Source organism: Perissodus microlepis, chromosome 22 (genome assembly GCF_051167445.1).
Source record: "Perissodus microlepis isolate ML-2025 ecotype Zambia chromosome 22, ASM5116744v1, whole genome shotgun sequence".
Taxonomy (NCBI): Eukaryota; Metazoa; Chordata; class Actinopteri; order Cichliformes; family Cichlidae; genus Perissodus; species Perissodus microlepis.
Genome location: NC_140481.1, coordinates 13,691,299 through 13,714,122, shown reverse-complemented (window position 1 = coordinate 13,714,122; position 22,824 = coordinate 13,691,299). Strand labels below are relative to the sequence as shown.

The 22,824-nt window shown below is 38.1% G+C and overlaps 1 protein-coding gene, 1 long non-coding RNA gene and 1 pseudogene across 2 annotated transcripts; 2 read left to right on the top strand and 1 right to left on the bottom strand.

Annotated features, from left to right (window-relative positions):
• LOC146362693 (dynein axonemal heavy chain 3-like) overlaps nt 1–10,014 on the bottom strand; it is a 36,816-nt pseudogene extending 26,802 nt beyond the window's left edge.
• LOC146362694 (uncharacterized) lies at nt 496–6,181 on the top strand. Its single transcript, XR_014799279.1, has 8 exons — nt 496–603; nt 1,751–2,042; nt 2,176–2,253; nt 2,926–3,010; nt 3,447–3,510; nt 5,506–5,621; nt 5,705–5,768; nt 5,895–6,181. It is a non-coding gene; the product is annotated as an uncharacterized LOC146362694 (long non-coding RNA).
• A 4,570-nt stretch (nt 10,015–14,584) lies between the features above and the next one.
• Nucleotides 14,585–22,359, top strand: dazl (deleted in azoospermia-like). Its single transcript, XM_084920016.1, has 10 exons — nt 14,585–14,688; nt 15,375–15,497; nt 18,286–18,377; nt 18,648–18,699; nt 18,813–18,879; nt 18,985–19,124; nt 20,066–20,146; nt 20,361–20,411; nt 20,844–20,914; nt 21,095–22,359. Exons 1-9 carry the CDS (start codon nt 14,686–14,688, stop codon nt 20,886–20,888), a joined length of 654 nt encoding a protein of 217 aa, XP_084776142.1. The 5' UTR covers nt 14,585–14,685; the 3' UTR covers nt 20,889–20,914; nt 21,095–22,359.
• Nucleotides 22,360–22,824: the final 465 nt, after the last annotated feature.

Genomic DNA, 22,824 nt, shown 5'->3' with positions numbered 1-22,824 from the left:
AGTAATATTAGTAATAAATGTTTATTTGTCTTTGTCCCATATCAATTCATTACTTTATATTATTAAAAATAACAATGTATTTTTAAAACTCAATAATCTGTTAAAAAAATGAAATAATTATGAAAACATACTTTCATATGTACATATTTTTAATGAATTTTACATTGCATGAAAGTAAGAATTTTATTTTATTTTTTTGCTTTGAGATATTACTGAATATATATAAGTTTTACAGACTGATGTTCAGAACGCCCCCTTGAAGACCCATTTCCAGGAAATTGTTGACAGTGCAACACTGGACTGTGAGGGTGAAAGAAACCTCTTTTATGCCGAAATGTATTTCAGGTCTGGTAAATCACCTTCTACCACATGCAACTTTGTGGTCAGCACTGATGCTCGGTACATTTTATTTTTTGTATTATTTTTATTACTTGTCATTTATAAATAACTGTAAAAGTGACAACTCAGTAAAGATTTGTCAGTCAGTAGCTTTTGTTTGTTTCTTATATTTCTGAAGTATTTGGATGCTCCTCAGGGGATCTTGGACGTCATGGTACTGGTCCTGATTAACTCCATGGTGACATTCAGCAAACCAAGAACCAGGTATCATGAAGAGAAGAATAAGTGTAAAAGAAACAGAAATTGTAGATAAAATTGAATTACATTGATTGTTTAACTAACTATGTACTATTACATTACATAATTTTACACAAGACAACAGAACCCAGGGAATCATGGAGAAAAGCCAGTAGGATATGAAAAGAATCCGTATCCAGAGAAGGAGACTGACACGGCTTGATGACTTTGTTGACATATATCAACAAATGCACGATGCCCTCCTTCTTGAATATGCAAACATGAAAATATCAAGAAAGACAGTATGAACAATTTCCTGTTACTGAAAATTATATTTTATACAAATAGAGCAACAAAGTCAGAACCAGTGAAAATATTTGCCTATGTACAGAAACAACTGGTGATGGAATCTGTAAGTAAATGGTAAATGGCCTGTATTTGTATAGCGCTTTTACTAGTCCCGCCTAGGGACCCCAAAGCGCTTTACACACCCAGTCATCCACCCATTCACACACTGGTGGAGGCAAGCTACAGTTGTAGCCACAGCTGCCCTGGGGCAGACTGACAGAAGCGAGGCTGCCATATTGTGCCATCGGCTCTTCTGGCCAACACCAGTAGGCGGTAGGTGAAGTGTCTTGCCCAAGGACACAACGACTGAGCTGGGGCTTGAACCGGCAACCTTCCAATTACAAGGCGAACTCCCAACTCTTGAGCCACGATCGCGCATTAAAAGTATGTCTGTATACTCAACAGGCATGGAGAAATGGAAAGACAAACACAGTCTGAGTGACCCAGGGTCCATGAGCAGTTGTGGACTTGTATAATATCTTATATATATGGTTGCTGCTATGCTGCTGTCCCTGTTTCCATGCTTACATGTATAGGCAGATGTTTGTGTGTGGGTGCGGCTATATCCGGTAGGCCGGGCTACAGGCACCTTCAGGCCTGGTGGGTGTGGCCCTGCCAGGTGGCTGGCCACACCTGAAGATGATGCCATGCACCTGCAGCTGATCAGCCTTGTCAGGGGAGCTATTTAAGGGTGTGATTGAGCTCCTACTGATGTGGGATTGTTGTGTGAGACTCCATGTCAGTTGTCTTAGTGAGCAAAGTCGATTGAGTGTATGCAAGCTGTAGTTGTGTATCCTGACAGCTGCCTCTGTTATTTCCCCCCCAGGCGGAGCATGGAAACGAGAGGGCAGCAAGCACGGGGTGTGCGGACACACGGGAGCTGAAAATACAGAGCACGGACTTCGGCAGTAGAAAGACACGACAAGGGAGTCAGGGGAGTGCACGGGGATCTATTGTGTAATATTCACAGCACTGTAAATAAATGCACGGTTTTCTGCACCAAAGAGTCCTGCATTGTGGGTCCTGATTTCCCCAGATCCCCACGGTCTGCCAGCCATGACAGTGTGTATGTGTCACCATTAGTGACAGGCTTGCCACTGAAAAAAGAGAAAACTGAGGTATGTTTTATGTTCTGTTAATTTCAAGAATTAAATGACAACCTGACTTTCAATTCTTTAAGCTCACAATTATCCTTTCGTCATTCTATAAAATAAACAAAAGAAGTCATTCAAAAATGTTATTTGTTAACAGAGAAAGACGACTCCCACGGTTCCTGTCAAAACCTTGGAACAGGAACAGCTCAAACAACATGATATTGTCTAAAACCAGGTATTTTTACATTTAATTTATGTCTACCGTTGTGTGTTATTATCGTACATGAGTCTGATGATTGTCACATGTCTGTCTTTGTAGGATGAAAGCCAGGAACAAGTAGCTGTTAGCCAGAAAATTGCAACATACATGGCTAAGAAAGTGTCAGTCACATTTTGGAAAGGAGATTTCAGTGCCTTCGAAATGGCTGCAATTGTGAATGCTGCTAATGGAACTCTTTCTCACATGGGCAGACTTACAAAGGCACTATTTGCCACTGGTGGATGTAATATCCAAGCAGAGAGTGATGTCTTCATTGCCAAAAATGGCAAATTAAAGACAGGACAAGTAGCAGTAAGCAGGGAAACTACCTTGCATGAAGCTTATTCATTTGGTAGGCCCATGTCTGCAGGATGACCCAACAGTGTGCATGATATCCACTGCTAAAATGAAATAAAATGATAAATTAGTCCACAAAAAGTAGCAGTCATTAAATAGATTCAAACTGTTGTTTTTCAGCTGTTATGATTTCTAATCCAACACATCCCACAAATATTATGTGTAATATAACAGCATTAATAAAGTGTAATTCATGCGAAAGGTACTGTAATGTTTTCTGGAATAAAAAGGAAATTAAAAAGATCATAGCAATAACAAATATTTTATTTTCAATACAACCTTCAAATCAAGGTGCCAGATGATTCTCCATCTCAACTGGAAAGGACGGAGCACCTTGAGAGAAACAACAGGACTGACAAAGGATACTGCATCATAGGTGATGTTACAAAATACAACTCCAATTCAAAAACTCTTGTGTGTTCGAAAACCAAGTTTTGTTTGCACCTATTTTTATAATTATATATTAACTGTTATATATATCTGTTGATGAATGAAAAGTATAGATCACAGAAAACTGACTAATTTCAGTACAACATTAAAATTTACAAGTTACTGGCCTTAATTTTACAAGAACAAGAGTAACTGAGACAAGTTTGAATTTCTTAATTTTGTTTAACATCACAAATAAAACGCATTTCAATTATTGGACTTTATTTATGTAATCATGTAAAATCTGGAGATATTTTGTTGTTGTTGCATGATGTACATTTTTTTTTAAATACATTTAAAACCATTGTAATCTATTACAATGAATGTTCTCAGAAGAATGAGTTTTTGAACTCATAACAAATTACTATTCTGTTGACTCACAGGTCACATATTTGTGGAAACACCATGAAACAGAAGTTGTCTTTGTGGTCCTGTCTCAAATTAGAGGTAACGACTTCATCATACGTCACAGTGAGCTCCTGTCCCTTAGACCACACAGCTGGCTTGTAGGAGATGTATGTACTCCTAGTATAAAAAAAACAACAAAATTATTGCATAATGTTAAAGCTGGGGCAGATAAAATTTTCAAATTTAAAGCTGGGGCAGATAAAAGAAGATCACAAAATAAAATTTTGCGATCTTTGGAGCGATAGAAATCATCAGGAGACAAAGTTTGTCCAAGGTAAATTTTTATTTCATATATTAGAGATTTCTGATTTTGGAAATTTTGTAATGTCTTTAAATAAATGGAAAAAGTGTTTCTGCAGATTTGTTATGAATTTCTAATGTGTCACAGGTGAACTTTGACAACTACAAAACCATTGTATCATTTGTACACATTGGAAATATACACGGGAAATCTGGTTAGTACTAGCAACATTTTTGTTACACTAAAAAAGGTGCTTTCAAACTGCGTGACACAGACTGTTCAGTTCTTTTTTTTTTTTTTTATTTTATTTTTTTTTTTTTATTTTTTTTTTATTTCAAACATATACATTCACCAACGTTTCATAAAATCATTCCATACAGTTGTTTGAAAAGGAGTAGGCAGAAGTATATACTTATTTAGCCCTACCCCCTCAGGTTTACAGCCTCATCATCTAAATTTGAACAACAAAAACGTATACAATGCCTTCAACTTAGAACATAACATCTCAAAAAAATATTTTCACATGTTCAACTAAAACTATATTTAGATTTGCTAATTTGCAGAAGAAAATAAACATGAGTTTGACTGCTGTCTTGGGTTAATTGCATTTTCTTCATTCTTATACTTATTTAATATTTCTTTTTTGAGTTTTATTTTAAACTGGTTTATATCACTACTGACCTTTATTTCTTCTTTTAACTCATTCCAGAATTTAACTCCCGCTATTGAAATAGACATCCTTTTCAATGTTGTTCTTACTCTTTGTAATTTTAAATTCCACTTCCCTCTAAAATTATACCTCCCTTCTCTTTCTGAGAACCATTTACTTATTTCGATTGGGAGCATCCCTTTCCTTAACTTATATATTATTTGCACTGTTTTAAACTTCACCAGATCCTGGAATTTTATAGCTTGCGTCCTAATAAAGAGTGCATTTGTGTGAGCCCTATACCCCTCCTGATTTATTAGTCTAATGGCCCTTTTCTGCATTATGATTATAGTCTGAATATTACTTTTATATGTATTTCCCCAAACCTCTACACAATAACTCATGTATGGTAATAGAAAAGCACAATATAACATATACAATGTTTTCCTATCCAGAAATTGTTTTACTTTCCCCAAGACAGCAATGCCCCGTGCTAACTTTCCCCTCACATAAGTGATGTGTGATTTCCAACAGGCCTTTTGATCAATGATCACACCAAGAACTTTTATGGCATTAACCCCATCTAGATATATATTATCAACACAAATTTCAATGTTAATGTTTTTCTTATAGTTTCCGAATAACATAAATTTTGTTTTATTTAAATTTGACTGCCCTCTAATATAATTTTTTTTTTAAATTTGTAGCTTAATAAACTGCACTAAAGATGAATAAAGAATTGTTAGAAAACAGTCATCTTACATGAATTACAAAGGATTAGTATCTGAATAGGGCATTCACCTGTTTATGGAGGACATCTGTTTCTATATTTGAACATATGGTTGGAGATGAAAGGGTAATAAAATCCATGGTTATCAGTTATTTAAACAAGTATTTCCAAACTAGACACAAGCAATTTCCAAAAATAAAAATACCCTTACAATGCTTAAGGAGATGGACATTAGCACTAGGAGTTAACAATTTGTAGATTTAAAAGAACATATTAGTATTTTTTTAACTTCATGTAACATAATATAGAGCACAGGGCATTCTCACACAGCTTTTATCATGCAACAGAAACTGTACCTGCTGTACTGATGTTTTCACTTTAATTCTATTTTTGTTTGTTTGCTTGTTTTTTCAGATGACCAAAGCAGTAATGGAAGCATTCCCAAAGAAACCTGAAATTACATTTTGACAACTAAAAAAGAGATGGCCAGGCACAAAGGACATTGGCACAGACAATACTTGAGGCCTCAGGTGTGTAACATTAAGTTTCATTTATTTATTCGTGTCAAACTGCTGAACACTAACATATATGTATATTTTTATGTATTCAACAGTGACAACTGTGTCATGTGTGCAACAGTGAAACCACCCAATCCAGGACCCTCCATCGCTGACTGGGTACAATGTTTTAAAAATAGTTTTATGTTGTCTAGGACGACGTATTTGCTTCTGTGATTCAAATTATTTTATTTATGTACTTATTTACTTTGTCTTTATGAAAACTCATGTATTTGTTGTTCACAGATTCAGTGTGATAACTGTAACCGCTGGTTCCATTCTGAATGCCTGGACATGGAAAAGGCACAGCTCATCAATGCACAGAACAGAGTGGAAGTGTGTGCTTTGTCTAACCTGTAGTCCACATGTAGTAAAAGCCACTGACTTGTTTATTTGCGTCAGTGATTATTGGTGTTTTGAGGAACACGTGTGCAAAATACATTATTGATAACATTCTTCCTTTGAGCACATTATTTAAATATTCCCATATTACATGTGTATTCTGACTCTTTAAGAATACTAATTATTAACGAGTTAATTTTATTTTTTTTTGCTATCAGAATGTAAAACAAAAGGACTAAGAAAAAGGTTTTTTTCTTTCTTTTTTGACTAAACAATGTCAAACAATGTAACAAGTCCTTTTTTTTTTTTTTCTTCAATAAAAATATAATTTAAAAAAAAAAAGAATACTAATTATTGCATTTTTTTCTTAATGCAAAGTTGAGAATATTCAAAGTACAGTACTGTAATTTTCTCTGAAACCATACAGTTCTTTGGACTGAGGTGGAGGGTGAAGAGTGAGGGTGACTCAGTAAGAATCTAGTGAAATATTCATGTCACTTTAACAATTTTCTTGCAAGAAAATTGTTAAAATACAGATCACAAATATAATACAGGAATTTTATTTAGCTGGGGATAAGGTCAGGTTGAACAAATGTTCAGTGAGAAGACAATGCTTTGGAAATATATTGTTACCTCTTACAGTGTAAGAATTCTAAGCTTGACTGACTTTGCAAGTGAAGGCTCACTTGACCGCAGTAAAGTTTTTGTGAAGGAATGGGCAGCAGTGTGCATTTCATGCCAGCGTGCAAAGTTTCAGCGTGCAAAGGCGCCCCTTGAGCCATTCCTCATCCCCGGCAAACGTTTTGATCATGTGCATATTGATCTGGTGGGTTCCCTGCCGCAGTCACAATGTTTCACGCATCTTTTGACCGTGGTTGACCGCACCACCAGAGGCCGACCCCCTGGCATCCATGACCGCAGCACTGGTGGCCAGGCCATTTTTGTCAACTTGGGTTTCGCATTTAGGTCCCCCCCCCCCACTGACATTACCTCTGACAGAGGCCCCCAGTTTGTTTCGGAGCTTTGGTCTGCCATGGGTGATTTGGGGTTAACGGACTGTGGGTTTTCCCCCTAGGAGCACCCTTCAACCGATGGAGCCCGGGCTTTCCTCAGCCTTTCCTGCCTGCCCACACCAGCCTCGTTCACAGGAGAGAGCTTCCTCTTCCAGTTCTCTGCCTCCCAAGTCGTTTGCTTAAGCCCAGGGTCCTGGACTCCGTGTGGACCATCAGGTGGCTCCAATCACACCCAGTGTTAGGGGAAGTGAGAGGGTGAGGTTTTGGCACTTTCAATGTTCAGTTGTGTGAAGCCGTGAATAAAGTTGGAGTGAAATATTAAGATCTCTCATGTCATCTTTACATACCTCCTCAGCATACTAATGTTGCAAATCACATTGATTTTATTTTTGGGGCTTCAACTGCCATAGATTTTTTTTTTTTTTTTTTTTTTTGTTAAATTGAGAATTTAGAATCTTTTTAAAATTATTTTGTGGTCAAAAGATCTGGAAAATTTCTCTGAGACCAGTCATGTTTTCATTGCAGGGTATTTGCAAGAACATTCTTTTTGTCATAGACTGATCAACTAGTCATATATTATTCACAAACACTGCTCATTGTGCCTATTACTAGTGGTATCATATGCGTACCCAACTCAACAGACATATAGTGTCTGCTGCCAAGTATGGTTGGGAATAGAAACCAAATCACAGCACAACAAAGGTAACCATGCAGGTAGGAGTTATGCATACAGGAATTAACATACACATGCTAATTTCTACAGATTACAATGGCTTATATTTCAGTGTTCTAGATAGAAATCCCAGAGGACTGCTAAATGGTCTAACCTGAAATACAACAGACATACAACAAAGGCATCGATGGAATCCCAAAAGGTAAGCGATCCCTGAAAAGGAGTCTGACATGGGCCTGACAGAGTGGACAGGGTTGAAACATGAGCCAGCACCTACAATTGGATTTGCCTGGGCACATACCGCAGCTCTATGCCAGCGTAAAGCTACACTACAGTTATTAAGTCTGGACATTAGCATACAAGTTTCAGTGACAGGCTGCCTGTTTTGAGGCAGTCTGTTAAATTGGCAATACTCACTTTTGAATCAGTTCGTCTCTTGTACTTTGGCACTGTCTCTGGACAAACTCTTCAAACTCAGATGGTAGGAGGGGGAGGTTGGAGGAGAAAAAGGTCCTCCAGCTTGATAAACCTCAAGGAAGAAAAGCTGAAAGGAGATCAAAGATAATGACTTGCATTTCACACTTTAAAAGTTACACTTTTAATTGGTTCAGTCAGTTAATTAATACAACCTAGTACAGAAATTCAGCTTCACACCACAATACTCATGCTGTTTCTCTTTGTATCTGGCATAACATTGCTTTACATCTTAGAAACTGAGCTGAATTAGCTGTGGTGGAGGCATGAGGTTGTTTCCTGTGTGCTCAGTATGACAATTTACAAGTCAAATTCTTCACTGAAAATATCCCATGCACTGCAAGTAAAACAGCATAATCTAAGTGAACAGGAAGAACACATTACCTGCTTAGCCACATCTCCTGCAGTAGGAGCATAATATGAGGGACAGCAAAGAGATGCTGGCTTTGCCACAACTTAACATCCCTGTAGCTGGTTGCCCGGGGCACTGCACGAAAAAACCTCCTGGGAAAAAGCTGAGGGACACTGCATATGGATAATCGATGAAGTTCAAATGGGTCCATGAGAATGTAGTCCACTGGTCAAATGATCATGAAAGAATCATTAGTTTTTGTCTGTTTAATTATAGAACAAATGCTAACAGTGGAGATGTGTGCAATCACTAAGGATTACTATCACTGTTTAGTACCTACACTTTTCAAGCTGAAGTAATAATCTCTTTTGACTTCCTCTTCCATGGCAGCACTCAAACTCTGGAGGGGTTTACTATCCTTAGTGTTGGGAGACAGCAGCTGCATGATGTTGATCATCTGCTGGCAGGGCTGGGGGGCCAACACTGAGCTGGGAACAGTGTTGATGTAGTACATTTACCTCTGTGACAGCAAAGTCAAGGTCATTCATGTGTTAAAAAAAGGGGTTTAAATCAGCGTCTGACTAATTACACACTAAATTCAGTGATACTTGCTTCCAGGTCTGTGTCATTAGGTTCTGCCTGAGTGGCCCTGATCATCTTCTCTTGCTCAAGCATTATGTCCAGCTGCTCTTCAGGACTCATAGGTCGCCTGCTGGGTCTGGGCAAGCTTCTAGACCTGGACCTGAAATGATACATGAGGAGATGCATCCCTATGAAAGGGTGAGTGAATTAGATCAAGTGTTTTAAGAAGAAGAACACCTTAAAGTTAAGTTACTGATGTCATTTGTTTGCTTAAATGTATAATTACCTGCTCCTTGGGGTTATTGCTTTCCTCTTTCCAGGTGGTGTTAGTGCTAAAAGCCTCATTAAGATCAAAAATATATGCTGAAGTGAAGTTTCTCAGGCAAGTCTTAAGAAGTACTAAATTATCAGATAGCAAATCAAAGAATACTGCAGTCTCACATCGCTTTACAAAGCCTTCCCTTTTTAATCCCACAGCGAGACAAGCTCAAAAGGATACAAGACCCCGCTGGTTTTGCCAAGGATTGATGGAGAGTGTGTCGTCTGCGCTGGAGCTGATTAATTTTCAGATCCTTAGCCCAGGGCCTGTAGTTGTTTCCAATGGACTCACTGGGGGTTCGATAGTGACGCTGCTCTTTAAATGGAACTACCAGCGTCCATGATTTGATCTGGAGAATGGTTTGGTATTCACTGTGCCTTAAGACGATCTGAGTTCAAATAAAAGGTTAAAAGGTGGCACAAGGATTTTTGCTTCTAACTCCAGACAATTACTTAACTGACTTTTCTAAAGCACTAGTTCATATGCGGCACCGTGAACATTATTCTTATTTGATTGAGTTCGGAGGGTTCGCTGTTACAGATCAAGGGCAAAGGTGGGGGAACAGAATATTCTCTCTTCTGACTTGTATTATAAATGGAGTCGTCATCCATCTGTAAATCAGATGAAAACAGTGAGGGTTGGAACCAATGTTCCCTCTAATTTTTCATGTGTCTGAGCGAACACACAAACTCCCTGAGCGGTCCCGTGTACCACTGTGAGCAACATTAGACGTGTGCACTGTGGTCACGCCAGCATCAAATCCAACCAAGTTACATGGTTTATTAAAATAAACAAATTACAGCATTTACATTTATGTTAGACTACTTTTAATTAACTGCTTTATCCCACTTACATTGAAGATTAAAAAAAAATCTTGTTCATGACCTGTGTAGTATGTTAACACTATTGGAAGTAAAAATAACTTGAACCCCAATTTTGAAAACACAACTTTCTTTTTTTCTTTGTATAAAGCTTTGACTTTTATGAGTCTGTGGTCTGGGAGAGAGTCCTGTAACTCCCTGTCTGCAAAATACAGTATATAATGACCAATGTTGGGCAATTAATTATATAGTTACTTCTTCAAAAAAAGTAACTGAGTTTTGCAAACAAAGTTTCTTGCAGCTGTTTACCTAAAAATGCAGCCAAGGTGTTTTTTAAATAAACATTTCAAACTATTTACAGAACAATCAGCTGTTCTGCATCAAATTTGAAGCCACACAAATCATTTGTGCCACAAAAAACAATTTCTGTCCACTATGAGATAAAGGAGAACAACAGCCTGATACCTGCAGGCCTGACAACAGGAGATGTATCACTGCTGTAACACCTGTAACATTCAGCAGTCGCCTCATTGTTCTGACACACACAACAAAACTATTGACTACACTACACACTAACTACACAAGATTTGTGCTAAACGTCGCAAATCTCTCACATCTCAAAACACCACCATCACTCCTAAAACTTCCCCCCTTCCTAAACAACTAAATGCCATGTTGCCATATAATTTTTTGATTGGTCGACGTGGTACATTTTTCGACCAATAGGAAAGGGTGGGGTTTTTTGGTTTTGTTTTTGCTCACAGGCAGAGAGTGCTTTCGAGCGTTTTCCTTATAAAAGGCCGTTTTTACCGTTTCTTCCCACAGTAAATATAAACAACGATAGTATTCAGGAAGAAAACCAAACATTGCATATATTTTTATCATAACTCTGGTTTTACGTGGCCTATCAACACAATTTAAAAACTGGTATAAAGTCCACACTTTTTCCGTCAATTGTTCCGTCTGTCCTGCTCACATCTCCAATGGTTGTACACGTTGTCATTAACGTGGCTTCACTCCACATCAGCCACGCCGCTTTGCTAGCTAAAACACATAAGGTCGCTGTCATAGGCTGTGTCCCAATTAAGAGACCGCACGCTTGAAGTACTTGAATGCGATTACGTCACCGCCACGCGACAACGGCTGTCCCAATTCGAAGTGTACTTCAAATGCATACTCCAAATGCGCCGTCGATTTCCCCAAATATCAAGCATGGTCCGGTGCATGCTTCTTGGTCCCATATATCCCACAATTCATAGCGCAGCGGTGGGTGTGGATAATTTTGCCGCAAAATACGGCAGACGGCAGAAGGGAGCGGCCGAAGAGTGAACTGTCAAAAGTAAGTACTGAATATGATGTCACTTATTTATGTGCGAATTTTCAATAACGAAGAACATTAAAACATTGCTGTTGGCCACATGTGGGCAAAGTTATGTGACATTAGTAATGTTTGTACTTTCAGCGTTAACTTGGTTTTAAAGCCTCTACTTCTATATATATATATATATATATATATATATATATATATATATATATATATATATAGTTGGCCTTAATCTTACAGAGAATGTGATGATTTTATGGATAATTAAAGTCAGTCATATATCCACAAACACAACAAGCTGAAAGTCAGTGAATGCTGCTCGGTTTGCAGTCCTGAATATCACGGCACAAGCAGGATCCACTGCACTCTTAATGTTAGCTATGTTATATTGCTGCCTCTGTTCGGTGGTGTCAAGCCAAACGGACTTTAACGTGTGTTTGAACGAGCTGACGGTTCACTCGTTAAGCTGAAAGAAAGATGCTTTAATCACAGGAGTCACACATGTGTCCACTGTACCATCTGGGAACTCTTGTTTAGCACTTGTAATAACACAAACACTAAATCCTCCTTCTCTTGTGCTGTTTTGTAGCAGTGTGTACACCTGAGACTGTCACCTGTCTGTCTGTCCTGCACTATCTCTCTTTTTCTTTCTCTCTGATTGTGGAATAAAAGTATGAACATGTATTTACAAGTTACACTTGTGTTTGAATCCTGCAGCTTATCACACATTTGATTTCCATGTGTGACAACTGCAAGTGTCCAGAGTGAGGACAGACTATTTCCATATGTCTGGAAATATATATATATATATATATATATATATATATATATATATGTGTGTATGTATATATATATATATGTATGTATGTGTATATGTGTGTATATGTGTATATATGTGTGTGTGTGTATATATATATATATGTGTATATATATATATATATATATATATATATATACACATACATACACACATATATATATATATATATAAAATACTATATATATATATATATATATATATATATATATATATATATATATATATATATATATATATATATATATATATATATATATATATATATATATATGCGTTACACAGTCGCTCCACCTCAAGTCACTACTGCGCAGACTCTGGCTCCAAATTTGCAAGATGGCAGCCTCCACAAGCGGGGTATTTTGGCTTCATTTTTGCACAATGGTAGGAGGCGGGGTCGCGTCGTCCATGTTTTCTACAGTCAATGGTTGGAACACAAAGACACTTAAACGCACACTTAAAGCTTTATTACCGTAATTTGCATTCTGCATAAACCAATTGTTTTGATCTGTCAGGACTTATTTTTCAATGAGGATTTACTGATAAAAGAAATATTACAAACATGCTGTAAATTAAAGAAGGATAAATGCATAGGCAAGAAAGAAGGAACTGATGCAGTTAGAGGCCAGAGCCTTTTGTTTGTTGCTGGAACCAACATGACAAAGTTTTCCTTTCCAAACGTTTATAAACTGGAAGCCAACGTTAAATTTATCCATTAACCATCATATATATTCTGTGGACATCGACAAGCCTATATTTTAACCCAATTTCTCTCTCCCCTATAAACCAAGTAGAGTTCAGCGACCTGTGGCAGAGTAATTTTTTTTTTTTTTTTAACTTTTTCAGCCGTTCCATTTTGTTCAGCTTTTCTGTTACAAAGGAAAATAAAAGCATGGGAACTCGTGACTATAGAAACAAAAATGATATAAATTCACATCTTATCAGATTTAAAGACTAAAGCCGGAAAAATGCAGGCGTGCTGTCAGTTACCTCGTTTTGGTCTTTGTAATGTTATGATAGCGGGATTCAGTGTTGCCAACTCCTCAGTAAGGAAAATCGCTATTGGCTGTCCTAAAAGTCGCTACAAGTCGCTAAATGACGTCATCGCCTAATTTGTATAATCGGTCATGCTAATGTAGTTGTAACCTACCTTGTAGGAGAGTAAAATAACATCATGGAAGAGACATAAAGTCAGTAAAAACGTCCTAAATGCATGTAGAATGTATTTAGAACTACAAATTAATTTTCTTTTGGCAATTATTGTTTTTTTTAATGTCACAATTCCAACCCTGCTCCTTTATCCGGGCTTGGACCGGTAAAAGTGCCCGAAATAGGCACCACAAAACAACATAACAGTAAAAGAAGAATTGACTGCGTTACGGTCAGGGCGGGAGCGGCGGCTTCGCTCATGCGCGATTCATTTGCAGTTTGGACGCATAGGTGTGAACATCTCCTGCCCTGATAGCAGCTGGGGGAGGACCATCCTCCGCCTGTGAACGCTTTGGCACGGGCGAGATGCCCACGGCAGCACCCGCTGCTTGTTGAGAGCAATACGCGTTTTCACGGCAAAAAGTCGTCATAAATAAGTCTCCAACAACACCAGAAAAAGTCGCCAGATTTGTCGCTAGTTGCTTTTTAGAAAAAAAAGTCGCTAAGGAGGTCTGAAAACTCGCTAAATATAGCGACAAAGTCGCTAAGTTGGCAACACTGGCAGGATTTTTGAGCAGCGCCAGGTTAGATTTTCAATTTAAAAGTCCCGCTGTAACTTGTAGCTTGGAAATGCTGCGGTTGTAGCAAGTATTAATCCGCCACTCACATATTGCACATATCTGCACACACTCTACCTCAGTCTATCTGCCGTTTGCTCTGTCAAGGCTTTAAATCAAGAATAATTATCATGTACCATAAACATTATGTCATTGATGTAAAACGATGAATATATATAGTGCATGCAAAATACCAAAATACTAATATATATATATATATATATATATATATATATATATATATATATATATATATATATATATGTCACATAAATTCTGTTGCATATGTAAAACACAGCACCGAGTCAAATTGTGAGTCATCAAAACTTTTCATATAAGTTTACATACGATTGAGAGATTTTAATTTGCAGCTATTTCATTATTCCATGCTATTTAACTTAACAAAATTATGAAAACAATGACATTACTCACGTCCTGCTTTAGTTAGTCACGTGGACTGGGTGGGCGTGGTTTCATCACGGGTGGAGGTCACTGTTGTCGGGCGGAACAAGGTCGACGGCGTACCTTTCAGTGTGTCTGGTCAGGTTTTAGACATGGTAAGTTCCACTGTTAAATTTCTGTACCCGACAATGTAGCACAACAGTCTTAGTGATGCAGGTTATTGTACTTGTTAACTTCTTAATTGGTACGGTGGCTCACCAGTCACCACTGTGCTAACTTTCTCTTAGCTAGCTAGTTGATAGCTTGACCTTGCCTGCTAAAGTTAAAAAGGCGCACTTGCTTTAGCTAACGCTAGCTTGGCTAATAGCCCATTTAAGCCACATTTAACAATAACTGTTAAAAAAAAGGAAAAAGGGTAATGTTAACATAAATTACATGGCTTACGAAACAAACTTGTGTTTTCATACTGTTTTATTATTTTGTAGTTTCTATTTTTTAAAGATTTATATGTCGAAGTCCTCAGTGCACTACTGCTAGCATCAGTGCCTGAACAAGCTGATTTTTTTGCGGGAAATCACAGTAAAAATAAGGCTTAGACACTATATGATCTTTACAAGGGTAGTTAATGCTAAATCTACAGTAAAGTTTTATAAGTTAAATAAGTCTGCACTTTTAAATTGGTTTTAGTGGTTGGGCCAGCAGCCATCACATGGTGGCAGTTCCGAGTAGCGAACGCATGTTAGGCACACTCGCGATCTTGTAGAGATACTATATTCCAGAAATATAAGCTTGTGAATTGAAATGGCTCGTTTGTTGTTTTCTTTCTTTTTTAAATTTTAAGGATATCAACAAGCCCAGAAGCGCTAACCAGACCTTGCCTTCTTTGAAGTTGTCAAATGGATACATCTTACCTGAGGGCAAATTGACTCCTAATGCCCTCTTTGTTGGCGGGATCGACATGAAGGTAATGCCGAAGCTGTCAAGCCAGAAAGTATTATCCGACATTTGCCAAAAAACGCCAGTATTTTAAGTTGTTGTAAATGACTTGTTGACCTTTACGCTAACATATATCTCATTAATGATAAAAAGTCATTTTGAGTCACACAGAATAATCCTTTAATAGGGCAGAAGCAGCAGTTGTTTTTTGAACTCATGTATATCCTTTACTTATTTAGCTAAATACTAGTTAATATTAGAAATGTTAATTTCAAGACAGAGCTGGTCATAGGGCAGCAGAAATTGCAAGAAAGCAACAAAACAGTGATACGAATGTATTTTCAGTGGCTAAAAAGGACTTGATTGATTATAGTGTGGAACATAGAGTAAGGTAGAAAAACTCAGACTCTTAAGGATGCTTGTAAAAGAGGTCATTTCTTTTTCTTATATGTTACAATTTGTGAATCCTGTTTACTAGAGCCCATTTACCAATATAAGCTAAAATATGACATTAAAAATTATTAATAATTAAAATTTAAATCACTTAAAATTATACATAAATGCCACTCTAGTGTCATATCTTGCCTGTAAATTTGGTGAATTGTGTATAATCTTTTTTTTTTCTTTTTTTTTGGGGGGGGGTTAACATATCCAGCAAAAATTTAAAGAAAAATAATTTGCTTTCTTTAACCGCCCACATTTCGAGAAGAAAAAAAACAAACTACATGGTTCTTTTAAAAGGTATTCATTAGAACATGTGGCAATAGCCAGGCACTGCAGCTCACTGTACAGGGCTCGCAAAATTTCAAAATCCCTGGTAGCCCTTCGGGCAGGGACTCTTCAGTTTTTGGTAGCCCAAAATGAATTTAAGTAGCCCGAATAAAAAAGAGAGCAATTTTTTGATTGATATTTTGTTTCCGTTACAATATTATACATTAAAGTATAATATTGTAACGGAAACAAAACATTAATCAAAAAATTGTTTAAACACAAATTACAACATTGTATAAAAATTACAATCATCAACTCAAATACTTGGTTCTAATTGAACAGAAATTTCTATGAACTTGTAAGAACTGTGTAGGACATGAATCAGTCTGTGTCAGATCCTGAATTTGAAATTTCCACTGAAGTCACGGGAAAGAGGCAAGTGGAACCAAGATCGAGGCCATTTGCTTTTTGAAGTTTGCAAAGACTGCTAAATTGTGCCAGTGGTAGTTCACTCTTTGCAACACAGTACGCTATTCTAAACTGATTTTCAGGTTTATTTTTAGTATGTTATTTGCAATTGGTGTTTGTTCTGGGAAAGATATTGCAGACTGAGCAATAATGCATTTCTTGCATTTCTCATGGGTTCTAATGGGGGCCTTTCTTAAAATGACTGGTCCCAGTAACAAAGGCGCTTGTCGACTCAGAAATCGAGGGAAAAGCAACAACACACCCGGCAGAACATTATGTTATTTACACGGGTGCACATAAGTGGTCCGCATGTGCGCATTCGCTGTCAAAATAAAAGACGCGCACCAGATAAGAAGTTGCAACGCGCGTTTGCGTCCATATAAAAGGCACTGTTTTTGTCCGCTAGAGTGGGATTTTCACGGCACATTCTGCACCACACCTCTGTGCGTTCATCATTTGTTTGAAGCCAGCTCACCTCCTGCAAACACTTTTCCGAGAATACGTGCTTCTTTTGTGGTTCGGACTCCTTCTGACATTTCTTTGGATGTGGAGGAAAACCAAAGTAATTGCTTAAAGGAGTTTGCTTCTTTGACATCTTTAAGAGTTCTAAACAAATGTCTGTCCTCCTCCAGAAAATCTTATGTACGCAAACACGCGGTGCAACTTCTTATCTTGTGCGCGTTTTTTATTTTGACAGCGAATGCGCACCTGCGGACCACTTATGTGCAGCCCTGGTTATATAGCTCATCATATCGCAGCCACAGAAATTCTTTTGTCCATGAAACCATAAAGCTGCACTTTCTTTTTGCCTTATAGTCTGATTTGTCATAACCTTTCCGTTTTGTGGTAAGCTTTTCTTTGGCTGTCACTTCTTCACCCTGACCTGTCTTATTTGGCTCAGCAGAACTAAAATGTATATCCTGCTGCTTTTACACACGCACTTACATAATGCTCAGCGATTCTCTGCGCGATCAACCTCTCACATGTTTAAGCTTGCTGCGGGAGATTTCACTTGTCATGTTTGCATAGTAAGCTAACGATTGATAAGACGATGTCAGAGGAATTGGTGCGCAAATTATCATCACTCACCAATCAGTGCTGTCGCTCTCTATACACAGTTCCCGCGATTGCAAAGTGAAAGCAAAAAACAAGCGCAAATTCAAACACGATTTCAATATGTCACATATTGACAGTGGCTCACCGATGCCAATGACATAATTACCCAGCTACATTTCCGAAAGAATGCAAAAGCATTGAAATATTTTTTCCTATGATAGCCCTACGGGCAGGGCAGAGACAGATTTTGGTAGCCCGACTGGAAAAATCGCTAGCCCCGGGACGTCGGGCTAGCGATTTTGCGAGCCCTGCTGTAGAGACACTACTTGAAAAGAGGAGGAGACCCCAGAACAGACCTGGGACATGCTGGAGAGATTACATCTCTCAGCTGACCTGGGAGGTCTGGGAATAATAGGACTTTTCTGGGCATTTTCTTAAGAATTTTGTTTATAAATCTATTGAAAATCACATGAAAACGAAGAAATTTGTCAGGAGCCTGTGGAGTCAGGTGTGATACACCCTGGACAGGTTACCAGTCTGCTAAAAATCTGGTTTCTCTCTTCACTTGTTTTAATCTTTAGGTGGATGAAAATGAAATCCGGGACTTCTTTGCAAGATATGGTACTGTTAAGGAAGTAAAGATTATCACATACCGTGGAGGAATCTGCAAAGGGTAAGTTTTTTCTGTTCAGAGTAATTTGGGTTTTGCTCCTAGATTTTGAAGAGATAATGAAATGACTATTGCTTCACTTTCTGTTTCAGTGTACTGAGGTTAAATTTTGGAGTGTGATGATCAGATTATTGAACATGTAGAAGTTTATTTTGCCTACAAGACATGAAAATTCATTATCTTATAACATAATCTACTTATATTTCAGACTGAATGTTATTACTTCTTCAATATATTTGGATATTCTGATTTATTTTGTGTGTTTGTTCCTAGTTATGGATTTGTGTACTTCAGTGAAGATGTCAACATTCAGTCAATCATTGAGGTAAGAAGCCCGTCATTGGATCTATTTTGTGTCTATGCATATGTCTAATGTGGAATAATAATAATAATAATAATAATAATAATATACATTTTCTGTAAATATTTTTGCCATAGCAACAGATCAGTTTTAAGGGACGGAAACTCAAGTTGGGCCCTGCCATCATGAAAGAAAGGGTCTCTCGTATGTATTCTGTTTGTTGGGTAGTGCATATACTTATTGTTCTGTTTTCACTAAATAGGGTTTATAATGTTAATGCCAAACTGATTCCCCCCACCCCACATCCAGGGTCGATGCCGTCGCGTCTGGTTGGCCCCGCTCCTTGGGTGAATCCCACCCAGTACTTCTACTGTGCTTGCTGCTCACCCATGGGAGGTGGGGTGCCACAACCTTCGCCCATCATAAACGGAGGCAACCCATACAATCAGGTATCTTACACTGAAATTACCTTCAGATTGTTATTGAATGTTGTTAAATGCTGATCATTTGTAATCGATAAGCGCTTGCTCACAAACTACATATTGCCATAACCGCCAATTTTAGATAAGAAAACATGGTTGCCTTTAGATGGATCATCAAGAAAGTGCCAAAGCTATTGTAAAACATAAGTCAGGCGGCTGCTTGAGCAAAAACAAAAGAATTTCCATGTAGAAATTAATACAATAGTGTTTCCTTGGGACTGGTGGTGGTTTTTATGGGGGATAAAGTAAAGAGCAGGCTGAAACATTTGAGATGGTACTTGTTGTATCCAGTGAAACAACACAAGTGGGGGGAAAAAAAGTTTTTACATCAAAATAAATGTGGTTGGGAAAAACAGCAACAGACCACTAGAAAAGGAAGAAAACAGGTGGAAGATGAGGGCAATGTGATTTGTCAGTCACAGCTGAGAAACTCCATGCAATTACTGGAGAAAAAAAACATGCATGGATGGAATAATGCCAAGAAAGTAGTGCGATGATGTTCAGCGAAGTTGTTAACCTATTTTAATGAATGTGAGTTTAACAAACGGAGCTATTCAAGTTTTATCATTGTAATTTGTAAAATGTTTAGAACTTTATTGTCATGTTGTTTTTGTTTTTAGTTGGAGTCTCTTTTTAAGTATATATATTTGTTTTGTGTTTTCTCCAGTGATAATACTTCTGAAATATAAAATGGAACATGTATTTGCTGAGACAGTTGGTTAATCCTCACAAAGAATAAAGTTGCAAAGTGTACAATAATGTATAACTTTAATCGAAAAGGCAACAATTGTAAGTAGCTTTGTTATAAATAATCTCCAAATTGGCCGGTTATTCAGTAAATGGTACGTTGTTTGGCTCTACAAACTCTGTGCTGTGGTTTCATGTGTTGTTACTGGCTTTGATTGCAGCCATACTCCTATGCCAACTTTGGAGGGGTCATGATCCCGCAGATGCCAGTGAATTACGCGCAGAATGCCTATGCCTATCAGGTACACGCACACAAACACACACCCCCACACAAAGGGTCTTGCAGCCATTGCACATATGCTCCTGCATGTGAGATGAGGGGTTCAATCTGGTTAAAGTACACCTGGCCCTGCTTACTCCACAATCCAACATACCCTCCCGTCCTCCTATAGTAGCGAGTCTGGGTTTGTCTGTTGCCCTCTGTTTGACAGCTGACGCCTCTCCCCTCATACACAGTACACCCCACCTCCCTGGACGGCGGACCAGAGGACACGGCCTGTCAATCAGGTGACTGCATTGAATAGGAATAAGAATAGCAGTCATTAAAAAGAAAGACTAAACAGATGTCCTTTGAGAATTGGGTAACTATTGCAGATGAACCTTGTTTTTTCTTTTTTCTTTTATTTTTCCTTTTCTTTTCCCTCCTCCGTTTTTGGTTTGCCCCCCTAGGAACAAAAGTCATTGTTGTCCAGAACTGTGATGTCCATGTACACCACTAGATGGTGTTGTCTGGCCTGTGTTGGCATCCTGAAGAATGGCTCATCAATGCACTCTAACCTTGCTTTATTTCCACAAAAGTTAATTTTGTGGACTTGACAATTCATGACACATCCAGTGCTTTTCTGTTTGTGCTTGTTTTTGTAGTTGTTCATGTCTTTGAAGCAAATCTATAGGATTATTCCACCAAACTCTTTTTCTTGTGTTACACTTTGTTTCCAGAGCTTTGTGGACTGTGGAGTCCAGACCATGCTGACTGTGCTGTAGTCCACAGCTACTGAGAACCATGCCAGGTAAAGCAGAACCACTGCAAATGGTTGTATTTTCCTAAGAACTTCGTTAATCTTTACTAAAGTCACACAAAGCAAAAATGTTTGACCAACGCTTTTAAAAAGACTTTTTCTGTTTGTCTGTGTGATTTGAGAAAAAAACTTCACTTACTTGTGATTTATTTATTTGTCCTTTCTCTGCAGGTCTCAGGGAGTCAGAATTTAGACAAGATTACACCTTGATTCTCTGGACATCTGGAGTAACCCAACTCTTCAGGCTGTTTTCCAAATGCCCTCGCCTCTCATTCCGTGCCTCAAACGTTTGAGAGCCATTTTAACACCAAACTGCATGATCTTTCCACTTCAGCTAATCTGATCCCACAACTACAATTTGTAGTGCTGACCTGCAGTCAGCTGCTTTTAACCCACATGGATCACAGTGACGGCACAGGAAGAGCAGAGCACCCTCACCAAACCAGCTGGCACATGGGATCACTTTTTTTTTTGGTTTCTTTTTAAGTATCCCAAACAGAGAACGGGACGACTTTTTTAAGCCCACCTTTTGTGCTTATTTATATTTTAGTTTTAATTTACTTTTGGAATTATTTTAAATGTTTGGTTGGAGGGTTTTATCCTGTGCTTGGGCTCTCTGTACATATGTATATATTTGTATATTACTACAATGTCTTGACCTTGATCTGTTTTTTTCAGCATTGGCATATTTGTCTTCTAACTCAAGTTCCGGTCTAATGCTCCTCAGATTAATAATCTTCATTAACTTGTTTACTATAGCATAAGAGCACTTGGTCATTCCATTAATTTGAAGCGCACCACCCTCCTTTTTTTTTCTCCTTTTTTTTTTTGTTTATTTGGATTCATGGGGGTGTAGGTTGAGGCAGTAAACCAATCTCAGTCGCCTCATCATTATTACTTCTCATCTTCATCATTGGTCTAATGTTTGTCCAGTGGTTCCAGGGTTCACACTCAAGGACAATCACGGCATAATTTTTGTTTACAATAACTCATTAATCAACTCATACTTAAAAAAAATGAAGGACATGATTTAAAACAATATGCTGTATTTCATCTCTTTAAGACAAGGTTCACTGTTAGGGTTTAGTTTGTATTTGTTTTGGGATTTTAGTGCAGTTTACACAAAGTGTTTTACAGATATGTCATAATTGAGAAATGTTTTTAGGCATTTTTCCTCCAGTAAGTGCACTTAAAATGTGTTTGAGGTTTAATAGTAGAAGTAGCTTTGTGTGATTGAAAATGCACATCGGTGTGTGGTGTACATCACGGCTTTTCTTTGACTCAGTTCTGTGTAGTTTCATATGGAGATTGACCTCTGAGGTCTTGTTGCTGTGCGCAGACATGATTGTGTTGTTTTGTTCAGAGAGCCTGGGCACAGCACTGTTAGGGTTGGTACTGTTCATGTTTTGCAGGGTTTGTTGATAAATAAAAGTTGAAATGTGTTATCATTTGAGGCTGTTAATGTCTTTGCATCTCTTTAGACACTCTTGCTTATTTTGAAACTTCCTGTTTGTCATACTTTGGTGATCTGTGTGGAGGTACAGACAGGCAACATACCGGCTGCAGCTGCTGCTCCCAGGCCTCATAAGCCTGTCGGTGGCTGCTAGTTTTCAGTCAGGGTTGGATTGCCTGTCTTTCCCTGGCAACAAGCCCATCATCTCCTGGTCACAGTGTTTTGTTTTTGTCACAGTCTGGTGGTGTGACAGGGTTCCCCAGGGTGCTCTGTTCAGCCCTGTGGCCACCCACCAAACCGCACCCACCCCCCTCAGTCAGACGTTTCTGAATTATGGATAAGTCTGGATTGCTTCTTATGAAATATGAATTTTAAAAGGGGGGAAGACCTTGGAAAAACAAAAGTCTCAGAGCCTAATGACCCCAATAGTACCCAGAATGTGACTTGT

Excerpts from the sequence above, each read along its gene's own strand:
- dazl (XM_084920016.1), top strand. Across the intron at positions 18,378-18,647 it reads CGTGGAGGAATCTGCAAAGG|TTATGGATTTGTGTACTTCA; the intron begins GTAAGTTTTTTC and ends GTTTGTTCCTAG. Across the intron at positions 18,880-18,984 it reads CATGAAAGAAAGGGTCTCTC|GGTCGATGCCGTCGCGTCTG; the intron begins GTATGTATTCTG and ends CCCCACATCCAG.